At 40.0% G+C, this 16216-nt stretch overlaps 1 protein-coding gene across 2 annotated transcripts in view; it reads left to right on the plus strand.

Moving 5' to 3' along the window:
• Window positions 1–14816, plus strand: part of mtmr14 (myotubularin related protein 14) — a 22907-nt gene extending 8091 nt beyond the window's left edge. The window contains exons 5-19 of one of the 2 annotated variants that reach the window (XM_022745187.1): window positions 1257–1317; window positions 2523–2645; window positions 3926–3999; window positions 4097–4167; window positions 4784–4858; window positions 5350–5416; window positions 5940–6025; window positions 6461–6537; window positions 7703–7739; window positions 8999–9069; window positions 9280–9338; window positions 10184–10316; window positions 11978–12154; window positions 12451–12657; window positions 14527–14816. In XM_022745187.1, coding sequence (XP_022600908.1) covers window positions 1257–1317; window positions 2523–2645; window positions 3926–3999; window positions 4097–4167; window positions 4784–4858; window positions 5350–5416; window positions 5940–6025; window positions 6461–6537; window positions 7703–7739; window positions 8999–9069; window positions 9280–9338; window positions 10184–10316; window positions 11978–12154; window positions 12451–12657; window positions 14527–14707 — 1499 coding nt within the window. In that variant the 3' untranslated portion in view covers window positions 14708–14816. Of the gene's footprint in view, window positions 1–1256; window positions 1318–2522; window positions 2646–3925; window positions 4000–4096; window positions 4168–4783; window positions 4859–5349; window positions 5417–5939; window positions 6026–6460; window positions 6538–7702; window positions 7740–8998; window positions 9070–9279; window positions 9339–10183; window positions 10317–11977; window positions 12159–12450; window positions 12658–14526 lie in introns of those variants that run through there. The other variant, XM_022745188.1, reaches the window with a different exon arrangement.
• The last annotated feature ends 1400 nt before the right edge of the window (window positions 14817–16216 follow it).

Raw genomic sequence — 16216 nt, forward strand, 5'->3', positions numbered from 1 at the left:
ATTTATAGTTATTCATTTTTATGGTTATTTTATTTAATTCCCTGTGAAGTTTACTGTTTCAGTGCACTGATGTAATTTTGGACAATAAAGTTTATTGTTAAACTGTAAAATATCCTGCTTTCATTACATATCTTTTTCACGAGTGCGTATATATATATATATATATATATGTATATGTGTATTTTTTTTTTTTTTATGATTTCCCTGTTTTAACTCCCTTTCTCTTTTATATTTGTCAAAGCACTTTGAGCTGCATCCTGTGTATGCAAAAGTGCTATATAAATAAAGTTTATCATTATGATATTAATACATCCAATAGTTATCACTGCATCAAAATTAAAGAGGTCTGGTGTAGAATAACAAAGCAAGCCATGACCAACACTAATGCAGCGATTCCACTCACACCTCAAACATGTGTTCTGGGAGATTTCCATAACTTCAGCAGACTTCCTTCAAGGAATAAAAATATCTTTTTCTGGTTATGTTTGTTCTAGGTCTCTGTTCTTGAAAAAGAGATCAATGAGACTGCCTTATTAAACAAAGATGAAACTAATAAATAAAAAAAATGTATGGTCACAAAAAGGGTAATTATGAACTGAACTGACTGCACAGAATGGATCACTTAAGCAACAGACATGATTACATTGGAAAAGGTAGCTTTTAGACCACAGAATAATGAGCTGGAATATAATGTAATGTGGGCTCCAGTGGAAAGGTACCTACTGTAAATCAGAGACCACCGTGATATTATGATCATATGATATGTTTTAGGGGTTCAGAGTTTAAATTGGTTTGGAAGACTTAGAAATGACAGGCTCACTTGTTTGCTGATTGTATTATGTAACTTTTGTATTTTGTGAGCTAACAAAGAGAAAAAACAATTATTATCAGATGAGACCAAGTAAAGCAGCAAATTGTCACATCTGAGAACCTGGAACATCAAATGTTTTGGCATTTTTGCTTGAAAAAACGACTGAAATCAATCAATTCAATAATCAATTACTGAAATGATAGATGGAAACTTTTGGCTTTTGTTGTCTGGCTGATGTTCTCAGTGTCATTGTGTCAAAGTGACATGTTGTAACAGGACCTCATGCAGTACCAAACTTAAGGGCGAACACAGTTAGTTTAGGGAAGAATACAACAATGTGCATCCATGTTTTATTTGTTTGATTCTGTTAGCAAATGAAGTCATTTGCTAATGGATTAATGAAGGTTTACCGCATGCTCATCTTGTGTGCTTGTGTCTTTTGTAGGGGGCACTGATGACACGTGGACAGAGTCAGAGGAGGTTCCTGAGGATGACAGCGCAGTCAGGTGATCAAATCAAAACATCAGATACTATTCTGTTTGTGAGCCAAATCAGTATGTGATATTATTCCCTTGTAATCACATCCATCCATCCATTATCCATACCGTTTAGCCTTATAGGCTCCGGTGGGGGCTGGAGCCAATCCCAGCTGACATTGGGCGAGGGCAGGGTCACTCTGGACAGGTCGCCAGTTGAGAAAGAGTTGATAGACTGGTGACCTGTCCTGACATACATCTTTATATTTATGTGTGTATATATGTATGCGTGTATATATGTATGTGTATATATATATATTTATATATATGTATACACACACACATATATGTATGTGTGTGTATATATGTTTATATATGGAGAGAGAGAAACAAACACTCACATTCACACCTACACTCACTAATTAACCTAACCTACATATTATTGGATTGGCAGAGAGAACCCATGCAGGCACGGAAAGAACATACCATAGACTAAATGAAGATGGAAGTAGCCTCCGTGACGTCACCCACAGGTTTCTGAAGTTCAGAGTGAGCTGCTCCACTGTTGCCATCTTGGTAGTGTCTGACTCCGCCCCTAACTCCCAGCTAATCCAAAAATGGACAAAGAGGAGTTGTGTGGAGCGGAGACTTTGGTGCATACCAGTTTGTGCATACACTGACCCACGTGTCACTCAAAGAGGCCACGCCCTCAATTCTTCATAATTTTAAGCCTTAATAAAATGTAAACAGGTGATAACCAGTTGTCATGAAGGAAGAAATTAGCTCTAGAGACCAAAACTGTTTCTGTACCAGACTGTAAACATGTTTATTTCTGCTGTAAAGTTGGACATTTTAACATGGGAGTCTATGGGGATTGATTCACTCTTGGAGCCAGACTCTAGTGGTTATTAGATGAACTGCAGTTTTCAGCCTCGGAGGCTGCTGCTAGGAACATGCAAACTCCACACAGAAAGGCCCCAGCCGGCCGACAGGTTCTAACTCAGAACCTTCTTCCTGTGAGGGGACAGTGCAAACCACTCCACCACCTTTCTGGCCCCCCCTCTTCTAATCACAATAAAACAAAACAATGAATAACCTTTTAGAAGTGACATCATGACAGAAAGACAACGTTAACATTTTTCTTCTCCGTGAAACATTCTTTTTTTCTACCAATTATTTTCTTTTCTAAATTAGTTGTGTTCTTGTTGTCCTCCCCTCTGTCCTCTCGTCCTCAGGAATGGGGACTCCCAGCTCTTTGACAAAGTTCGAGGCCACGACATTAAGCTGCTGCGTTACCTCTCGGTTCGCTACATCTGTGACCTGATGGTGGAGAACAAGAAGGTTAAGTTTGGCCTAAAGTAAGGAACAGCATTCACACTCTTGTTATTTAGGTCACCATTTGCACTGACTCACATCTGAACCCAGTTGAACTATTGACTCAGTTTGGAGAGACTCAAGATCTAGTTGAATATTTTCCGCCTCTGTGTGTAAGGCCTAGCAGTCACATCATGCTGTGTATTTTATCCTGTAGTAGTTTATAGCAGCTGTTACATGTGGAACGTGTGCTTTGGCATCAACATGGCGAACCTGGTTTCTAATGAAACAAGATTGGAGGTGTGGGTTAGAGACACCTTGAATTTTAAAGAACACTAAAACATTTTGAGCTTGCTATTCTCAAGAAGCATCAGCTGATGTGAACCATGCCAAAGATCTCAGAAGACTGAGGATCAAGAACAGTTGATTTGCATGAAGCTGAAAGAGTCATGGAGTCATCTCAAAGAGTTTAGATGTTCATCAGTCCACAGTCAGACAGACTGTCTACGATTGGAGACAGTTTAGTTCTGCGGTTGCTCTCCCAGAAGTGATACCCAGTTAAGATGAGTCCAAACTCTGCGTTGTGGCTTTGGTGTGAAGTAAAAAAAAAAAACAGAGTAACAACTAACGACTTAAAGGAATTATTGGAGTTGGTTAACATCTGTTCATGAGTCTATCATATGCAAATCATAGTGAAGGGCTTGATAGAACATGTTCTCCATGGTAGAACACCACACAGGAAGTCACTGACGCTCAGGAGAAGCTGCTGATGCAGCAGGACAATGACCATAAACATCAAAGTAAATCTACTACAGCAAGAAAATCCACCTTCTGGAGTGGTCCAGTCAGTGCCCAGACCTTAACCCAGTAGAGATGCATTGGACTGAGCTGAAGACCACAGACACCAGACGGAATATGTCTGAGCTGAAGCAGTTTTCTAAGGAAGAATGGTCCAAAGGTCTGATCCTCAGCTACTGGAAACGCTTGTTTGAGGTTATTGCTGCCAAAGGAGGGGTGACCCGTTATTAAACCCAAGGGAACACTTACTTTCTTTCTCTAGCACTGTGAGCACCCTTTAATTCTGAATTACAAGAACACATTAACAACTGAGGGTTGGTTGCAAACAGTGATTTGAGAAATGTATACTAAAGCCCCACTGCCTATGAAACGGCTGCAGTGTCTCTTTGCATATGTGCCAAAATATACTCTGTGCTGATATATTATCTGTTATCGGAAGTTTTGTGAATTAAAATACTGTTTGTGCACATGAAAGTTCCCAGTTTATCTCATGTCGTTCTTCTAATGTGTTTTTCTGTGTGTTCAGTGTGACTTCGTCTGAGAAGGCGGACAAGGCCCAACGCTATGCAGACTTCACCTTGCTCTCTGTGCCTTATCCAGGTAAACAATTACAACAACTGACTTTTTCAGTCATGAGTTTTGCGTTTAATGTTAGACCATATGATAACATGATGATTTTCTTCCTGTCTTTATTTAGGGTGTGAGTTTTTTAAAGACTACAAAGACAGAGACTACACAGCTGAGGGTCTGGTGTTCAACTGGAATCAGGTAAAGAGTCTGTTCAGTCTGTGGTGATATGGGAGGAGGGGTGCAGATTTGAACCAGTTTCCTTCATTGATAGTTTATCATTAACAATCAACAGTCAGTTAATTGTGTTATAATTAACAAAATACAGTGGTGTCCCAGGCTTCATTGGATTAGATCAGCCCAACTGAAATAAACTTGAAACAGGTTACGACAGAGTATGAGAGGGATATGAATCAGATGCGATGGTGGCCCAGCAACTTACTAACACACTTTGTGTTTTTCTTCCTTAATTTTTCACCCGTTTGTATGTATTCAATCATTTTATTTATTAACCGCAAGTAATTTCAGCCACAGCACAAAGTGTGCACTGGCTGAAATAACGTGTATGTATAGCCTCTCTATCTGTCATAAAGAACATTAAAAAAGAGACATTTCTTCACTCAAACATCAATGTTACTTAAATATAAAACTTATTGGAAACTTCCTCCATTCCTTTTCCTTTTTCTTATTGTCTTTATTATGTGGATTCTGGGGGTCATAGAGCTCCATGCGATGTTCGGTCTCCACAATGAGTTTGGTATCATCCATTGTTGAGTGGCTCTGTATTAACCTGATCTCACTGTGTCTCCTCTGACAGGACTATGTGGACGCTCCTTTGACAATCCCTGTGTGCTTTACTCAGAACTTGAATATTGACTGGTCTCAATACCAGGTTAGCTCCTATCCTCCTCTCCTCTCTCCTCTCCTCAGCGCACACTCTACCAGCTGTGACTAAGTGTTTTTCTGTTTCATTTGTGCCCTCCGTTGTTTGGCCTGTTTTGGTCATAATGCATAACTTGCACTGCACACATACAATAACAGTTCCAGTGTAACCACACTGACTCATGCTGTGAAGCTAGACATTGTTCAAACCCACATAACTTTACTTCCAAAATGCAACCATTAAAAAACATTTTGATATTCGATATTTAACATTTAATTTTAATTCAGAAGACAGATGCTGTCAGACAGTGTTTTTCCAGCTTTAGAGGTGAATATAAGTGGAACTTTGCCTGGTGAGGGTTAAACCCTCAATGATGTCCTTTCTCTGTTTTATTAACAGTGTATTTACTCTTTGTGTGTGTGTGTGTGTGTGTGTGTGTGTGTGTGTGTGTGTGCGTGCGTGTGTGCGTGTGTGCGTGCGTACGTGCGTGTGTTGATCAGTCGTGGGACCTGGTGCAGCAGACCCAGAACTACCTGAAGCTGCTGCTCCACATCATCAACAGTGATGGTAGGTGGTGCTTGTGTTTTGGGGAGAAGGATCCCATCCCCTCAGTTTACTTGTGTAGCACAGACGGTGCACTCACAGTTCAGACGGTCCACAGAGACTCAGATTTTGGGCAGGCGCTCGTAAACTGAGGCTGATGATGAAATTTACATCAATGGACCCTTGTGGAAATACTGACACAAAAATCATGAATTGGCATTTTTTACTAAGTCAGCAAACAGCCTTATCTTTGCTGGTAGTTTGTCATCTATGATGAAGAACCCAAAACACTTCCATGCCCTGCTGTATGCTTTGGAGTCATGATTGTCCGATTTGCACAGCCTGGCTCGCTAGTGTCCTCCACCAATGTTATTATTAACTTAGTTTACTGATAGGTCGGCAGGACAGCAATATGTCAAGCTGAAGCACAAGGTGTTCCTAATAAAGTGCTCAGTGAGTGTATTTTTTTAATCTTTATTCATGATGTATTTATGATGGTTTAAAGGGTTGCTGTTGGTCTTGATTGTGATTTTGTGTGTTATTCCAGATGAGAGTGGCCTCCTGGTGCACTGCATATCAGGCTGGGACCGGACACCTCTCTTTGTGTCCCTCCTCAGGCTCTCCCTGTGGGCAGTAAGTTCTCCCCTGGTGTCTCTCCTCATGTCACCCAGCCACCCAGAAGCTTGTTTTTCCCCTCCAACATCCATTAGTGATTTTAATAATCCCACGCTGAATACATCTGTACTCCTTCTCATTTATTCCTCTCCACATTCATTTGATTTACTCAAAAACACGCTTCGGTTGCCATCTTCTGTATTTACTGCCTTCATTAGAACTCAACTTTATTAGAAGTCTCATGTCATAAATATGTTGTCTTTTTCTCAAGCCGCAGTGCATACAGGAAGCTTGTCATGAAATCACAGACTACACTTATGGAGTGCTTTTCAATCAGAATAAAAAATCTAGTTTGGGTGTTTGGAGCTGCATGACATGCTGTGGGTGATTGGTCCTTGTTAAACATGGGGTGTTTTGAGGTGTTTGACTCACTTTTGTCATGTCATGTCACAGGACGGCGCGGTGCATGCCAGCCTGGAGCCAGCCGAGATCCTGTATCTGACTATCAGTTATGACTGGTTCCTTTTCGGGTAAAAATAATTCCTCACATCATCATTGTCATAATATCACGACTTCCCTGTGAGCCGTAACTCACAGCATGAATACTTTAGAGGTGCATTTGCAACTTCTCGGTGCCGTCTTGTTTTACACCCACTGTGTTTGTTTGTCACGCATAATTGAAAAGTGACTGGGAGCAGTGGGAGACGAAGACCAATGCAACACGAGACGTAGTACGACTGTGGCTTTGTCTCGACCACATCTTTTACACTCCCACTCTCCACATTTTCTCTCACTCTCTCTCTCTCACACACACTTGCACACATTTGTTGGTCTTTCTATAGTTGTGAGGACACTTAAAAGACAAATATTGTACTTTTGACTCCACTACATTTCTGTAAAGTACTCTTACTTTGAAGCAAAGCTTTTAGTCAGTGGAATGAATTTTCTTTTATTTTGAAAATGTGACAGACCATACACTGTTCATCAGAGGAGAAAAAACAATCACAGTCAACTCCTCCACTGTCAGTCATGTTTGAACCTGTCAGGGTCCTAATGAAAGATTCATTTAGTTATACATGCTTGCTGTGTTTACCCTGACCAGACTAACACTTACTAAGAAAAAAGAAAGAAACAGCAGCTGCTTTTGTTGATCAAAATTCAGTTTTGCATTCTACAGTCTACAGTTAGGTTCTGTAAATGTGGAACAACACAACAATGTGTTGACATTAAAAAAATGTACTTTTGAATACTTCAGTATTTTTATTCTATTTTATATATTCCAGTACTTTAACTCAAGTAATGTGCTTTGTCGTCCTCTGGTTATCACCCTAACCTAAACCTAATTTTAACCTGCAACCTAAAACCATATCTTAACCCTCAAACAGCCCTTTGAAGTTGTTGCCAAAACGTTGTCACGAGCTAAGCCCTGATTCAGGATTTCAGTTGGAATGGTAATTTTTTGCATTTCATATTGACTGAAAAAGTTTTTAAAGTAACGATGATGAGATTTTTGTTGGGGCTTTCACAAAACAACCTTGTTCCTTTACATCTGAAGAATATGATTTGTAGGCCGGGGGCGTCTCTGTGGCACCACAACGCTTCATTTATGGTCTGTTGTGACATATTTTGCCTTTATCAAAAAAAACTGCAGCTCCTGTGATGTAATGCAGTCCATTTTTCTGTATCTCTTTCCAGTCACATGCTGCCAGATCGACTCTCCAAAGGGGAGGAGGTAAGTTTATGTTATCTAAATAGTTTATTTTCCCTGTGATGATGATAATATAGGTTCTATTGAATGAAAGAAGATAGAAAGGAACAGAATCTTATACATGTCAAGTCACAATCCAACTGACAGCTCGCTTGAATAGAATAAATAAAATTTATTTGGACAGTTTTTGAGTTTGAAACACATTTGACGCATTGGCCAAACGGTGTGAATGCATGGCGTCCACGGCTCCATTTATTTCTGGGACATGTAGCTCAGGCGCTGCGCCTTGAAACCCCTGTGTGAATGCATGGCACATGTAAATAAAATTGTTTTTCTAATTCATCACATTTCTCAGTCTTTTGCGATGTGTTTATTGCACATGTTCATATCGCAATGATGATGAAAATAGGATTAATCGTTCAGCACGAGACACAAGTCTCTTGGTGCGAGAGGGTATTTCTGCTTTTTGGCCATAGAACAGCTTGGTTTGAACTAAAAGCCTGGTTCGTTTGTTCCTGTGTTCAAACTCAGAAATTCATCATGTTGTATCAATATACTTTCACTTAAGTCCAATTGATACACTGCCTTAGCCATTATTATCGGCTGATTATAGTCTTGACTTACACCCAGGCCTATAAGTGACGAGAAATTTCAAGATGCCATTTGTAATTTATTAACCACAGAGAACTGACTCGTTTATTTTTCAGCCGTAAAATGTCCCGCTCATACATTTCTAGGTCACAGACCTTAAAACCAATTTAGGGAGATCCCTAAAAAAATTGTGTTGTACATTTATATAAATACAAACATCATAGTCTTTAATATAAGCCCCTTTTAAACAGATCTCTCTGTGTTACTGTCAAGAAGACCCCTTCATATGCTGCCTTTGCTTGTTTACACTGAACCAAACAGACAAATGCAGAATCAGAGGCATGACGTGTAACACAACAGTGTCAGTCAGTGTCTTACACTTGAGTGGTCAGCGGTGTGAATCATCAACAGTAGTGTCATGTTTTGATGTCAGTCCTTGAGAAACAAGGTGCTGTTCTTTGGAGAAATCTATCAAAGAAGAAGCAGAAATAACAATATTTAAATCCAGCATAGTCTCAGGCCACAGACATAGACTACAGTAGAGTACAGTAGAGTACAGTAGAGTACAGTAGAGTACAGTAGTGAAGTGTACCTGTAGTGTATTTCTCTCTCCACCTGCCTTAACACCTGGGTGAAATTACATTACTTGTGCTGTTTTCTATTCTGATCAGAAATTGTTCTTTCTCCCTCAGATTTTCTTTTTTTGCTTCAATTTTTTGAAGCACATTGTCTCAGAGAAGTTCTCTGCTGTTAAGAAACAGAGGTGTGTTCCTTCATTTATGTTCTGTTCTGTACATGTCTATACGTGTCTATTATTCTTTTCTTTTTTTACCTGTGGTTTTCTGTTGTCAAAGAGTTTTACTCTTACAGTGAATATCTATCTCATGATTGACTAGCAATATCAGTATCAGGTATTCTTTCTCTTGTTTTGATTTATCTGTTGTTATTTCATCATTTATTCTTTCTCTCCCAGAAGGAAGAACTCCCACTTCAAAGACAGTGATTTTACTGTGGAAGATCTCTGCCAGTTAAGTAAGTGCTGTCACTTTAAAGAAAACTGCGTTTCACTTTTTTGTTGTTGTTGAAGCGACATCATCAGTTACTAACAAGCTGCTAAATAAATGTAAATTTGATATATGAATCTAATGAAGTGGAGTGGATGGAGTATGTTTTTTCTCTTTGGACTTCATGGGAAACGGGTCATTTACAATGCTAAATTAATTTCAAAGAATTTTATACAGGCTGATAAGTATAAACACGAGTAAGTATATGTTGTGAATATAGGATCTGAGCTAATTTTTCTGTTTATTCTCATAAACTTTTCATTGAATTTTAAAGGAAAACATTAGATTAGGGGGCTTCATGGGACTAATTACTGGTGACTGTGGAAACCATGTGACAATTACAAACATATTTCCCATGTTTTCCTTTTGAACTCCATACATTTATTATTACACAAGTCACAATCATGTTTAGGAAAAGTGTTAAATGTCTTTCTTTTATCCCAGTCCAACTTGATATAGCATTTCCTTTTAAGATAGTTTATTTGTGACATACTTGTGGGAGCATTGGGAACTCCTGCCATCTGTCTCTGCTCTGATGAAATGAGGAATAACAAAGGTTCAGAGTGCTGCGAGCTCACAGTGTCAGGCATAGACAAAGCAATGAGACTCTGGGTGATAGTAGAAGACTTTCATCTCTTCAGAAAATTGCAAGGCCTGGATCAAAAACATGTTACATCATAAATCTTAATCCTGAAGACTCTACTGAAGGTTGAAAGCCTACACTGGTATACTGATTTATGTCACACCTCACAGATATAAATGGCTTCTTATTCTACCTGAACGAACATGGCTCTGCTCTCTGGTTGGATACAGAGTCGAGGGATCGTGGCAGTGTGACCAGTCTGAGCAGTGAGTTTTCCCTTATTACTGAGGAGGTAGGCGGCGCCTCCAGCCTCACCACTGACAGCGTGGACCTATTCTCCAGCCAACCCCAGGCCTCCAGCTGGTCAGTATGACAGACAAACACACAGACACAAGCACACACTAAATTCAGGGATTAACATCTGTTTGGGGAAAGTTGATGGTAATTATTTCATCATGAGTGTTTTTGTCAGTATGTGAATATTTATTCAACAACAACCAGGATAACTACATGTGACTCAGTGTTCAAACCAAGAAATGCAAGGGCCTGTAATGGTGGGGCCAAGTTGTTTCACAAAGACATGCAATCCAGGAACATTTCTTTGAGTAAAAGATCCATGAGTGTGATGCCAGCACACTACAAAGTGGTTCTTAATGCTATGGAAGATGCTTTTACAAGACCGTGGAGATCCAGAAGATCTCAAGTTATGATCAGGCTCATAGAGAAAGGTGGGTGGGTAGATCATTACCTGCTGGTGTTGGATGTGCATGCATCTGTCTGTAACCATCCACTGCCTCCTGAGTCCTTGCTAGATGTTCTGCTGGTCCAGCCACTGCACTGTAAAACATCCTACAGGAATTTAGTGGAATCAACTCATGTTTTCTCATTAACTTCGTGGAAATAGTTTTGTCTAGTTCTAGTTCAGACCACTTTTGAACTCATATACATGAGGTATTGAGACTTTAGGTCTTTTGAATTGAAATGATGAGTTGAATTAATGCACTGCGTATATTTATATATTTATTATACAAGTATATTAGCAGACTTCCCAGCATGCATTGTTTGAGAGTTAAGATTATTTGTTATTTTTGGCTGGACTGGCCACAGTCACACAGGAATAATGGTGTTCATCCTTCCAGTAAAGTTCAGAGACTTGTAGAATCAAAGCCAGTGAAGCCGTTCTGGCACATGGAGACCTAACACCTAAACTACTTCCAACTGTTTTAACCTCGTCATTTGTAATGGAAAATGAAAGTGTGCATTTACTACATGTTAAATTAAGTCATTGTTGTCTCTTCGCTAGTCATCATTAAAAGCTCTCTATTAAAAGTATTAAAGTCCCCACCCCTGTACACTGATAACTTAACAAAGTCACTGGGAGCAGCTTCACACGGCTTCAAAATGGCTTCATCAGCTGCAGCTGCTAGATCTTCATGTCAAATGAATAACCGACTCTTAAACTAAGACATGTCAACTTAAAAATTCAACTTATTATCTAAATTTTTTGTTTTCTCAGATTCCGTTACTTAAATAAGTTAGGTTTCCATTTTCAAAACTCATAAAATAATCTTGAACTAACTATTTAACTTCATATGATGTCACTGACAGGCGACCAATGAAACGGAGCATTACCATGGTTAAAATCACAGATTCCTCTGGTTTGAGAATTGATGGAAACATTTGGGAAAATTTAAGAACACAACTCAACAACATATAGAACAGAGGTCTAGCTGTTTTAGACATTTTAATGTGGAAAAGTTACAGATTATAACTTTAAAATGAATGATGTTGTTAGTGTGAACATGACTGTAGCCCAACAATTTAGTAATTGTCAGACCCTGAGTGATGTGATGATCCAAGTCAAAACAAATTTAAGTCAGTATATCCAGCTATTTTTCTGTCTTTTATTTCATCATCATCATCACACAATTGCAACATCAATCAGTTGGTAAACTTAACATGACAAACTGTCAGTGCTGCAGCGGCTCCTTCTCTGTTGCTGACGTGTTCTCCTCTCTCCTCAGGAGAAAAGGCACCACCTCCTCTCCTCAGATGGTTGTTTGGAATAAGCAGAACCCTCTGGAGGAGCACTTCTCCCATCCACTTAATGAGGCCAGGTCTTCCAGCTCTTCCTCCTCCAACCAATCAGAACACGCTGTCACACGCACTGGCAGCAGCCCATTGGCTGTCCCCGGGAGGAGGTATGTGAGTTGATCCAGCTTCATCATCTTGTCCATGTTTGCGTGATATCTTATTTTTAGCCACACACTTGAGTTGTGTAAGTTTTGGATGATAACGAGCGGCACAGTGCTTTCATTCTGGAGCTTCTTCATTCCTCATTCTTCACTCACAAGTAGGACTGCAGACAAGCAGAGCCTGAGGGCTGAAGCTGTGGCTCATGTTTGTGCTATGAGACTAAGAGTCTCTTCCTCTGCTGTTCAGCACTGACACTCAATATGTTTATGAAGGGTGCTCTCTCTCTCTCTCCCTCCCTCAGGTTAGCAGCAGAGTACACGCGGTCAGGTTCCTCCCTCTCTACAGAGTATGGGAGTTGGCAGATAGTATCTGGTTGTGGCAGTATCCATGACCACACGCCCTTCCCCCCACCACTGGCCTCGGCCTCCTCCACCTCATCTGCTGTCGCTGCTGCCTATGACTCCCCCCTGCCCTTCAGTTTTAAAGATGACGGACCCAGTGGACGAATGTAAGTCACTCTGTAAAACTGCTTTGTTAACGATTTTGAAGCAGTATTGTAAATTGTTATTGATGAATTTATTTTGAGCATAGACATTTCCAGTATTGAGTTGTGTTTTTATCCTGAATACAGGTTAACTGTACTTCAAAACAGAATGTCATTTTAACGTGTATGGGGAAAACTGATCTTTCGGCAAGTTTACATCACTGTTTTGCAATTCGCAGTCAGTCACCTTTAATTTTGTATGCTTAGTTATTTTAAAATCTCCTTGCCAATCTCAGGGCACAGTTGTTGTTATTAACCTGTATTTATTTCGATTTTTGACGGACAGTGTGCTGGTAAAATCATGATTTTATCAGCAGTACAGAAACTTGCTAATGATTTGATGAGATTGCAGTTTTATCCTTGTTCAGTTGTATGATAACAGAAACAGAAAAAAATCATGATGCTAAATCATGATTGGATGATACTGATCAGCCGTCTTTGTTTTGTGTTACACTGATGGCAGCTGCATGTGTGAAGCATCAGTATACGTTACTGTTTTTTTTAATCTTACAATATCAGACTGACAGTCCAACACCTGGCAATAATTCCCAAATAGAGAATGTACCCCCACCTGAAGCATGCTTGTTATATTGAGAGTGAATGACAGACACAAACAGTCACATCAGGCTGCACTGTGGTCAGTTGGACCGAGGCTGCTGCTGAAATAGAGCTCTGTCATGGCCGCAACAGTAACCACAGAATCACTTCCCTACAACAAAGAAGCATGAGACTGTGTGTTTTTATTCCTCTGCGCCGGCGACAGTCAGAGCTGGAGCCAGATTGTTTTCATGTTGTTCGTCTGTCTCATTCTCGTTAACACGATATCTCAGTAACAAACATTCATTCACAAACATTCACTTGGACTCGAGGATGAACTGATTTGATTTTGGAGGTCAAAGGTCAAAGGTCAATATCATGGTGACCTCACGTTCATGTGAATGCAATATATCAGGAACACCCAGAGGGAATTTCATCACTTCTGCCACACTGTGACCTCACAAAACATGTTTTTGGCCATAACTCACAAATTCATTCATTATGACACAATTTAACTCAAATGTCTACTAGGATAAAATGAAGTGATGACATTTTATATCCAAAGGGTCAACTTCACTGTGATCATAATGTTCAGCAAAAAGGCTTGTGGCCATTATTCAGTACTGTAACTCAGGAAGGAGAGACTGTGACCAAATTTCCTGCAACGTGGCTGGTTGGTGGAGGAAACAACCGAGAGGTGGTGATTCTAGGTTGTTTTTTTGTTTTTTGTTTTTTTTGGGGGTTTGTTTTGCAGCAATGCTTTTTTTTCAAGCTATTGTGAGCTTTAATTCTGAAAACTTCTGACAGGAAGTTACAAAGGTTCTGTTGCTTGCTTGACAGACCTCTGAAATAGCTGACATACAATACGTACAATATGACAAACTAACTCAAGTTCTTGCCGACCCCTGGCCTGTACATAACAAAATTCTGCAGTACAAAAATACTTAACATACTGTAACTCAGAAATAGTGTTTTACAGAAACAGGCAGAGAGCTGTCGGGGATACTCAGCTGTATAATGACCCACTCAGTATTCTTCAAAAAACAAATTCAAGGGAATTTTTTGTAAGTTATATGTTCATAGTGGGTTCATTTGAGGCAGTACTCTTTTTTCTTTTTTCCATTTATAAAGTTCAACTCACTTTTCTGCATCAGTTGGCATCATTCTGCTCTTCTCCTCTGATTTCTCAGACTGACTTCATCTTATTATTTTACACTTTTGCACTTTTAAAATAGGTTTTCCCTCTCTAAGTTTTCCCTTTGTGTCCTCTCATCTTGCACCCTCTTGTTTCTGCAGGTGTCCCTTCCCCTCTGAGCGTCAGGCCCGTCTGGAAGCAGTGCGGGAAGTCTTCCTGGCAGCCTACAGTTCCACTGTGGGCCTCAAGTCCTCAGCGCCCAGCCCCTCTGGTGCCATCTCCGGCCTGCTGGAGCAGTTTGCCCGTGGGGTCGGCCTCCGAGGCACAAACGCCATCGTCTGAACCCTCTCAATGTGACTTCAGGCACTCCTCTTCTTCTGCTTCCATCCATCCACAGTCTGTTTAACATATCTGGACTCAGTGCAATAAAGTGCCAAATATCTCTGTTCAATTCAGGGGTTAAGCATTTTTTTTTTAAATTTTCCTTGATTTAACATGCCCTGGATTTTATTTTTTCTGTGCTTTTCCAACTTCTCTCTGGACTTTAAATCTTCCATGTTGAGTTCATCTGTCACATTCAGGGAGGGAAATGTTTCAGCCACAGTATCAAAAAGGGAGGGGAGGTAGAGGGCTTTCTAGCTGCTGAAATGTAAACGGCTGAGAACGTGGGGTCCGTACCTGTTACTGGCTGAATATAAAGAATTCTTGCTTCCTATGTCCATCTGCTCATACATTTTTTTTTTTTTTTGAATCCCTGCAGTGACCGTCCCATGTAGAGGAACCGGTATGTTTTTAGTTCTCTTGTTTTGTGCTGCTATTCTTTTCTGATCCAAGCACCGGAAAGTTCTTCACTTGAGGTGGATGTTGATGGTGAGATAAACACAGCACTTAATGTGTTCTGACAGGAATGGCAGTTTTTTTTTGGTTTGTAATGTGGCATAGTCGATTGAAATCAGATTATGTATAATCAGTTTTAGAGCTTACAGCTTTAGATTGTGAGGAGGTCAAGGATGAGTTACTTTTTTTTTTTTTTTTTTAAATTTAAGTCTTAATCAGTAATGCAATATTCAAATACCACATGTACACAATAAGAGTTGTTGGTCACTGTAACTATTGCTCCTGTCCATTAAGAGATAGTTTTGTAATGGAGGAAGAAATTCCCAGTTCTTTTCTTTGCAAGACTCACTCTGATGTTTATAGGTGTTCAAAATGGCTGCTGTTACAACAGAGCGGCAAGATAAAATGAATTGCACAAATGGGGATAAGGGATAAGAAAAGTGATGGAGGTAGTTGTGCAAAGAATGAAAAATGAAAGCCTGAGAGAGAAGTTCAGACCGGGCCCATTGTCTTGTCTCCCGACACCTGTGTAACCATTGCAGGAAGTGGGCACACCTGTTGGATGGTCGGTTTTTAGAAAGTTACAGAAATTGTCTTGACAGTGTAGTTGTGTTTGCTCTTCACAGCCAGTGCGGACAAGAGGAATGATTGTAGCAACCAGCAACTCTCAGCAGCGTACCCTTGGTATGTGAGTAAGAGTGTCTGGAAAAAAAATCTCTTACTTTGAAGTTTTATGTGATTTTATGAATTGTGTTTTGATCATCAAACATGTACAGGGAAAATGGATTCACATTGCACAGTTTTTGAAAATCACAATGAAGGAGATGAAGTGCTGAACATATCCCAGCTGTCCTTCCACCTCGCCTGTTTGTTCTCTCCATACTCTCTACTCTTTGTGTTCCTCAGTAGCACTGACAGGTTGTTAGCATAAGAGGCACTGAGCATTGCCGTAGTAAATCTGTGAACTGAAACCCTTTTCAATGTTCCTTCTTGTTGGGATCTAGTGAAGCGAGG

Source organism: Seriola dumerili, unplaced genomic scaffold (genome assembly GCF_002260705.1).
Source record: "Seriola dumerili isolate Sdu_G_001 unplaced genomic scaffold, Sdu_1.0 BDQW01000088.1, whole genome shotgun sequence".
Classification (NCBI taxonomy): domain Eukaryota; kingdom Metazoa; phylum Chordata; class Actinopteri; order Carangiformes; family Carangidae; genus Seriola; species Seriola dumerili.